Source organism: Micropterus salmoides, unplaced genomic scaffold (genome assembly GCF_014851395.1).
Source record: "Micropterus salmoides isolate LMB-PRFRI ecotype aquatic unplaced genomic scaffold, ASM1485139v1 Ms_hic_scaffold_2, whole genome shotgun sequence".
In the NCBI taxonomy this organism is placed as follows: domain Eukaryota; kingdom Metazoa; phylum Chordata; class Actinopteri; order Centrarchiformes; family Centrarchidae; genus Micropterus; species Micropterus salmoides.
Genome location: NW_024041150.1, coordinates 4,479,298 through 4,488,416, shown reverse-complemented (window position 1 = coordinate 4,488,416; position 9,119 = coordinate 4,479,298). Strand labels below are relative to the sequence as shown.

Genomic DNA, 9,119 nt, shown 5'->3' with positions numbered 1-9,119 from the left:
TTAAATATGCACTTGTTATGGCTACATACATGATGTCATGCTAAAAGACAGAGGGCACAGCTAACAGGTCCCTGGTAAAAAATTCCATGTAGAAGACATAGAAATAAAGAAACAGCATTATTGTTGTATTGCATTTTAGAGCTAGTTACTCGTAGTATTGTGGGTATGATTCAGAAAACCTAAGTTCATACTCTTCTTTCATTCTCACATAACTTTGTTTGGCCGCTCAGCTCACTTACTTATTCTTATTTTCAGTATAAAGAGCAGGACATAGCCGCTAATGTTCGCCTAAACTCTGATAGCATCTGGGACCGGCTCGTGATTGGGGCTGTTTTTAATGTAACCTGTAACCCCACAAACACGGAGTATAAAATATTTGCTATCAAACACACTGTTAAATCCATTCCTTACACTTTTGTTTTTACAGAGGGTAAAAAAAAATCAATCAACATGTGGAGAAATTAAAAGCTTAGGCTGTTTTTGAAACTGCCTACTATTCTAGCAGGCCTAAATGAAGACAAACAAAACAAAAGAACAATTTGGCATTAAAAGCACAGACAGAGTAAGATAACTGGACTCATGGGGAGTTTTTGGCGAACCAGGCCAGCATGTAAAGGTTCAGCCAGAGGAGAGGACGTGTCATCAACATCGCAGGGAACTTATTTATTCTCGTTCTCTCTGATTCAGGAAGAAGACTTTCTTCAACGCTCAACAACTTGACTCGACTGTAATTAAATCTTAAGTCAGAAGATGAATAAAAAGCACATTTTTACCTGAAGTTTCTCTAAAATACAGAGGAGAGGAATCAGAACGCTGCATTACTGCACTAAATATTATGGTTTGTGCTGATAAATGAGACAGAGGACTATAGAAGCTGTCATTCGTTTATATAATTTGAATATTGAAAGTTTACCCACACTTGCATCCCGCTGTCCAGTGTGACTCTTTATAATGGTATATTTCAGTATTCTAATCTATGGAAAAGTCTGAAATATGCAATAACACAGTGTTGGAGATAAAAAGACTTGATTACAACTTGATGCCAATTGTGCCATGCAGTAATATTTGTTATTGCATTACGTTCTTAAACCCTGTTATAACGCAGTAATAGTTACTATAATGAGTTTTTATTCTCTTATTAGAGATCAGGCTGTCCCAAAGCCAAGCAGCTATCATTTATAAAATAGTAAATAAAATTTAGTAAATAGTATTCTCTTATTTTCTATGGTTTTCCTAGTTTGATGTATAAAAATAATGGAGTAAGAACAGCTGCAAAAGCATTCATTCAGGAGGAGCGATTATATTCGCTCACGCTATACAAACATTAAATGTAAGATTTGTGAAATGATTTTACAGAACGCATAAGTAATGTAATGATTTTTTATACTAGAAACTTGTTTTTGGTTTTTTTTTCAAAATTAAGTCTATAATAAGTTGCTCCATTTGTGAACATCCCATGCAGAGTATAATTAAAATAATCAAAATAATTACTTGATTTCCTGTTTCTGATTAATTAATTGCCTAAAAAATAAATTTCAAAATGCCATTTCAAAATGAACAGACTTAATTAACAGAGTTTGCTGTTTTACGAGCTTTTTACTGGAGAATTAATCACTTCATAGTGCAGATCGTCTGTTCTAAAACAGCTTGATGTGGATGTGCAGAACTTTTCCATAGGTTAACACACTGGAACAAAGTCATTGTTAAATCAAGTTTTACCCACTGACACTCCCTCTCCCTGGTGCTTCTCCACAGTTCTAAGCCTCGTACCCGGCGGACCGGCGGCGCTGGTGGTTCCAGATGTCGTCTCTGTGCTCGGGTCGACAGAACAGCCTGGAGGACTGGGCCAGCCGCTCCCGGTGCTCCCGCTCACGCTCCCGTTCCCCGCCCGTTTTGGAGAACGGTGGGCGGCCGCCGAAATGAGAGGAGGAGCGGCTTCTGCTGTCATGCAGACCGGACGAGGACAGCTGACCTCCCGCTGACCTGGAAATGTCACATGGACATGAACACAGAAAAGGTTGTAGTGAAGGTGAACCTGAGCGGTTTTATAGCAAATAATACATTTTAGTTTCTTTTATTCATCATCAATTTAAACCCGGACAGATGTGACCACTGTGAGAGGTTTATACTGTGTAATAATTTGGCCCAAAAACAAGAGTTGCACATTCATCAGGTGACACAAACATGACTCAGTATCCAGCATGTCCTCGCCAGAAAAACAACGGTATATGTTGTTTGTTCAAGCAGCTTATTACGACGCGTATTATGTCATGTGGCGGCAACCTCTAGTGGCATTGTATTGGCAGAAAAGGAAGAAGTCAGGTGACGTGTTATGCGGCATTCAGGCCAAACGCGAATTTAATCCACGCGACGTTCTCCTCGCGGGGTTTTTAGTGCTGGACAACTGCTGACTGTTCACACACAATAACCACAACTCGCCATTACTACAGCTGTATGAACCCCAAGTACACATTTGCTGTGATTAAAGAGCAATAAACTAATGCCGAAACAACTTCACTATGACGCAGATTTGTTAAACATGAATTCATGCTTCTAAATTGTTTGTTTTCTGAATTGAGCTCGGATCGATCAGGGCTGCGCTTTGCTAACTTGTTCGCAGTAAAGTTAAGTTACAGACACATATTTTCTGAACTCACCAGGTAGTTCAACTTTACTTGGATGTACTTACTTTTTATCTGCTTAGAATTGAAATCAGGTCTCTTCAGAACAAATGGTTAAAGCTAAACTCCCTCCCTCACTGTGGATATTTCAAGATGGGATGAAACTGAAAAACTGCGAGCGCTGGTGGGCGAAGAAAAAGAGCAGGTGTTCATGATGCACAGGCGACTAATGTCAACAAAAGAGAAAGTGTAATATCCCATCGAGTCACGCAAACGCACACTTTCAGCAGCACACTGACCGACAGGTAATCCCACTCCGGTGACTGAGTGGAAGGACAAAGTGTTTAGTGATGAATTATTCATGCTGACAGCAACACAGAAATCTGACAGACGACACAAGAGTCCCCATGAATGATTTAGCTGCCGTTCTGTCACCTTGTGGCTGTGATTCAAACCGGAGCAGCAGTTCACCTGCGCTGTTAGAGCACGACTCCTGCCGAGCAATAAACCTTTTTACAGCTGAGAGGCATTAGTGATGGCAAGGTGATGTTCTCACAATTATACGTTAATTAGCGGGGAGAGATAAATCTAATACACACTTCTAAAGAATTCAAACGGACCTCAGCCGCTGTTCTTTGTAAGAAAACACTGCCAACTTTTAAATGCTACCTTTTAAGTCTACAGGAGGTCATAAAAAGTTTGGACACACTTAGAAATGTTATTGTTTTTGAATGAAAAGCACATTTTTCCCCCATTAAAATAACATCAGAATGATCAGAAATACAGTGAATGTACAGAGGCGTACACAGGCCAGTTATCAGCAACCATCAGCCCGGGTTCCAACGTCATGTTTGCTAATCCAAGTTTATCGTTTTAAAAGACTAAATGATCGATAGAAAACCCTTTTGAAATCATGGTAGCATAGCTAAAAACTGTTGTAATGATTAAAGAAGCAATCAAATAACTAATTAAAACCAAAAAACTTGAACAAACATCTACCTAAAGTGATGATGAACATCTTTGGGAATAATTTATTTGCAGGCTTTATGACCTATATTGCAGCCACTTACCAGGGGGCGATCGAGGTGTTTTGGCTGCGCTTGTGGGGAGCCGTCATATACGGTCTACTGTCTGTCTGAAGCTACTGATTTATTGATTTATGATCATTTAATAATGTTGTTTTTATTTAACATTTAAACAATTAAATTTTGAATTTCTTTGCTAGTTTTAGAATCACGATGCCTGCTCAACATCGCGATGTCTGTCAGCTGTCGCCGATGGATGATGGCATCGTCTATCGGCCCAACCCTAACAATCATGCGAGCCACTCACCTGCTTTTAGTGATTTTGTGAGGTCCATTATCAGTTGGCTGCTGGTGCTGATAGGAGACAGCAAAAGGTCAAAGGTTAGGTTTTCATGACAAACGGATCTTTAATTCCTCGACCTGAAGTGTGTTTGTGTTCATGACTGACTGACGAAAGAGCTCTGCAGTGGTGGAAGAAGTATTCAGATGCTTTACTCAAGTAAAAAATAGTAATACCACAGTGTAAAAATACTACGTTACAAGTAAAAAGTCCTGCATTCAAAATAATACCAATGTACACGTATGTAAGTATATTTTTAAACCTCTCGCTCAAGGACAGTTCTCGCTCTGAAATCTCGTGAGGGGCGAGTTGTTGCAGGTTGTTGTGCACGTAGAGGAGCTGCTAGCAGGACTTATCCTAATGTTACTCCAACACAACAAACTCCTCTCTCCAACTGACTGACTCACGTTTCCACCGGCGTCTTCCTGCAACGAATCGCCTCTCACAAACTGCGCTCGTACTTAGTAAAGCAAGGAGCTAATGTACCTGGTCACATTCCACCACTGGGACGTGTGTTGTTGTACCTTGTAGTGGTTGCACTGCTGCGGGCTGCTGTTGACCTGGTAATACTCCACCAGTCTCTCGGCCAGAGCGATGCGTCTCAGCAGGTTCTCGATGAACTGCTGGATTCGAACTTTACCGCACGTCTCTTGTCGCGCTGCTGCTTCCAGAAACTTCTGGATGGTTATCACCTCCCTGGAAAAGAGGTCATGATATTTAAATACAGCCCTTAAATGAACTTTTCGCCTCCTGCTGGTCCAGTAGCAGTTCATGTCAGACAAGCAGCAGAAAAAACAAACAAGGTGGCTGCAAATGTGCCCTTTTAACTACATCTGCCCCTGGAATTAAAGGGGCATTCGACAGCTTTTACACAAGAAAGTCAGTTTATTCACTATGAAGCGCACTAATCAGCATGTGAAAACAGCTGTTTGATGTCTTCTGTTGCTCTGGAGGATCTTCCAATGCCTGCATTACAAACTGGTGCTGTAGGTTTTAATAAAGCGGGCAGGAAGGGTCTAATAGAAGATTTTATTGAGATGCATTACGAATATTGTGAGTCCAATGTTTTTGGAGTTTGACCCATACTAGAGACCTGAAGTCAAGTCATTTAAGCCTCTGCTGATTCTGTCTCCCAGCTTTATGGAAGTACAGTACTGAATCGCAAGAGCTTTGAACATCATTTCCAAGCGGTCTGTTAATGTCAGATTAAAGATTTTGGTAGACTGAGTTGGCATTTCAATTTTCACTACCAGGGCTACCATCGGGTGTCCTGGGTGCAGCGTTCGACTGCATGGGACACTTGCAGAGACAAATGAAAGGCTAATTGGGAAAAGGTTGTTTTACTAAAAGTAATCCAGCAGCACAAAACACACAGCCCGCTGTATGTCGAGGTTCATTTGGAACTGTGCAGGAAAACATTTCACATGATGGACAGTTTTATAGTCTCAAAATCAAACCAGAGATATCAACTTTTTAATTGACCCTTCGCTAAGCCACGCCCACCTTAGTCACTAAGTCTGCAGGACCTGTCGAGTCTTTATCACAGCGCTGCCACAGTCTATTACTGCACTCCCCAGAGAAATTGTCTAATTTCTGGATAAAGCAATCCCAGAAAGAAGCAGACAGTTTTGCAGTTGCATTGTGCATTTGAAGGTTTTATTCAGGCTGTCAAACTGACATGAAAAAAAATAAAGACAGAAGCTAAAGCCTACCGATCACAGAGCTAGCGTTAGCTGACTAACATTACATTAGGAACGATCCACAGCCGACATTTTTCTGGTTTTAGGTTTTGGAAAGAGAATAAATCGTACTTCTCCTTTCAACCTCTCTGGGTAGCGACTGTAACTTTTACAAGTGCAGCAGGAACAGCGTTTGACCATATGTTAGAAAAATATGGCAGAGAAAGTTAGAAAACAACTCTTTTTTCATTAGAGTCAATGGAGCGCAGCCATTGGCCAGCTGCGTATTCGGGGCGTGGCGAAGGGTCAATACCACAGATTCCTCTTCTTTGTCAAAACCTAGCGCCTACATTACCCACAATGCAACTCTGCCGTCTACAGTTGAGTCTGAGATTGACACATACTGTAAAATCGTTTCAGCTCCCCTTTAGCCCCCCCATTAGTCCCACCTGTCGCCCGTTTACCTCTCTCGTCGTTCCAGCTCATTCTCTGAGGCGTTGAGCTGCTCCCTCAACGCGGCGATCACCATGACCGCCACGTCCACCTGCCGGCTCAGTGACCTCTCCCTCTCGGCAACTTCCTGCCTCTCCTGGGCCAGGTGCTGCGAGTGAGCGCGCTCACACAGGAGCTCCGTGTCGGTCTGGGCGAGCTCCGTGCTCACCTTGGCCAGCCGGCGCTGCATGGTGCTGTCGGCCGCGCGCAGGATGCTGGCCAGTCTCCGACGCACGGCGGCCGAGGCTGCTGCCGTCTCCAAACCGGAGTACGAGGTCTGCTCTGGTGGTTACAGTAAAGGGGACAAAAGTTACTGTGTAAACCACCAGATTATCTACAGCACCCAAAACTTCAGTTATAATCCCTCATTGCACAAGAAAACAGTGAGCAACTACAAGCCAAGTAGAATAAAGCTAAATGATTAAATGTAAAATGTGGAAAAGCTTAACAGGTCTCCTTTAAGGTTTGAGAACTCAGAATCCTTCCAAGTACTTGCACAGCAGGGCTTCACCATATGTCAGTGAGTTGCTGATCCCATACAGGTCATCAGAACAAGGGCTGCTTGTTGTGTCCCGCTGAAAATCCGAGACTCGTGTGGCGTGAAGGTTCAGCCTTCGCTGCATGTCAGCCCCCCCCCCATCTTTCTCTCTCTACCCCAATTTCCTGTTATCTCTCTACTGTCGCTATCAAATACAGGCAGTTTACAGAAAAAGATCTGTGATGATTAGGCTGCCCTATGGCTCCTCAGTTAGGGGGTCAGATCAGTAAACTCTGCATGTTTTAAATCTCATCTCAAGGAGCAATTTAGTCATTTCTTCCTCAGATTTGTGCTCGTTCTTTAAACAATTCTGTCTTGTCTTGAAAAGTATTGTTTATAAATGCTGTTTATTGTTGTATTGTCTGTGGCAAAAGGGAACACTTTCCCTCACTTGCCCTCAAGTCAGAAACACTTCAGATCAAACCCAGCTTAAATATAAAGCCAAGAAAGTGTCAGTGTAGTGTGAAACATATATTAAAACTAAATAAATCCAAGCGTGTTTAATAAAGAGTGAACTAAAAACCAGACGTTCGCTAAATAAATCTGCCCCAGATCAGATTCCAAAAGCTTTTACAAATCTCAAATCACTTCTACAAAAAAAAACCCTGCTCTAAAAAGTAAAGTGAGGAAACGAGTAAGTGAACCTGAACGCACCGACCAGGTCCAGGTCCAGGTCCGGGTCTAGAGGGGGGCCTACAGGAGCCAAAGGGGGGAACGGGAGGTGATGGTGGTTGAGGTGATGGTAGCCTGCGTCTGACTTTTTTGTGACGTTTTGACATCCTCCTCATTTCTACCTCCATCGCGCTCTTCACCTGCCTCCTCCTCGTCCTCCTCTTCTCCCACATCTTCATCTTCTGTCCCCCCTTCCTCTTCGTCATCCTCTTCCTCCTCCCCCTCGTCGGCCTGCGTCCCCACCCCGACGCTCTGGGTGCGTCTCCTCACGGAGCTGTAGGAGTGGAGGTAACTGCTGTCTCTGCTGTCGCTGAGGGAGCGGACGTGAGGCGGCCGCCCCGAGCTGTGCTGCCCCCTGCGGGTCGGGAGGCTCATGTCGTGCCAGGGGATCGCCGCCGTCAACGGGTCGGGGAGTTTGCCGGTGATGCTGAAGCCGCCGGTGATCACGTCCGGCGAGCGGTATGAGTGTTGGTACTCCAGGTGGGCGCGGAGCGAGGCCAGACTGCGGAAGCGCTCCTGCTCGCCGCAGCGGGGGCAGCGGAAGGGGAGGTCGCAGGAAGTGACGGGAGCCGCAGGCCTGGCCGTTCCTCTCCGAGAGGAAAGAGCCAGAACTTCTGGAACACAACTTCTGCTGCATCACTCTACACCTGGAATACAGAGGAAAATGGAAGTGAATAGTTATGAAACAATTCATTAATTAATCAGTCAATGGGCAAAGAAACTCAGTTGAGAATAGATAAGCAAAAAAAACCCCAAACATTTACTATTTCCACATATAAATGTGAGGATTAGCTGCTTTTATTTGTTTTATATTACTGTAAACTGAATATTTCTGGGTTTTCAACTGTTGACCAGACAAAAAAAGGAAATTTAAAGACGTCTTCTTGAGCACTTTTCTGAAATAAAACAGACTAAATGATGAGTTGATCGATCAGAAAAGTAAAATAATAGACACATATAGACCCTTGAAATAAATAAAGGTTATTAAAATCTAGTTGACTTGATAATGAGAGCTCAAACTAGAGCTGTCACTACCAAGCACGCCTGTAATCAGCTGTAAATTAAACACCATTAATGGTCCTATAACATTTGACACAAAAATAAAACAATAACAAAGCAATCTTTTATTCACCATTAGATAACATGTTTACCACCAAACCCTATTTATAAGAGATCAAACTAGAACTGATTTGACCCGGATTAAAACGAGCAACAACATGCAGGATAAAAACGAGGTAAGCTGATATGAAGTTGTCATTCATAGATCAGCAATTTCCCCTCAGTGGCCCGTGTCAGAATAATATATATTATATCACTAGATTAGAGTTAGCGAGGCATTAATGTGTAAGCATCACTAAGATGGCTTGATCCTACATCATTTGTTAATTGGTTGAATTTGTGCAGGGGGATTACTACTTTACAACTCAAGTAAGGTTGATATACATCAAAATTTGAACTTAAGTGTAGAGCTGCAACTAACCGAATGGATAAGTCTGTCGATCGATTGTTTGTTTGGTCCATTAAGTGTCAGAAAATGCAAAAAAAAATACATAAATGTATATCAGTGTTTCCCAAAACCCAAGAGGACGCCCTCAAATCTCTTGTTTTTGTCCACAACACAACAATAACAGAAGACAGATTATTTTATTTTTTTTTACATTTAAGAATCTGATATCTGAGAATTTTGACATTTTTATCTTAACAAATTAGTCAAAATGATTAATTGACAAAATAGTTGCGGATTATTTCTCA

General features: G+C 42.5%; 1 protein-coding gene across 1 annotated transcript; it reads right to left on the bottom strand.

Annotated features, from left to right (window-relative positions):
- Positions 1 to 870: 870 nt before the first annotated feature.
- znf365 (zinc finger protein 365) lies at positions 871 to 8,011 on the bottom strand. The gene is given in 7 exon segments (XM_038731580.1): positions 871 to 1,983; positions 3,954 to 4,000; positions 4,511 to 4,682; positions 6,130 to 6,439; positions 7,350 to 7,473; positions 7,476 to 7,931; positions 7,933 to 8,011. Coding segments are annotated over 7 exon segments (1,407 nt in total). The 5' UTR covers positions 8,005 to 8,011; the 3' UTR covers positions 871 to 1,757.
- Between the last annotated feature and the right edge of the window lie 1,108 nt (positions 8,012 to 9,119).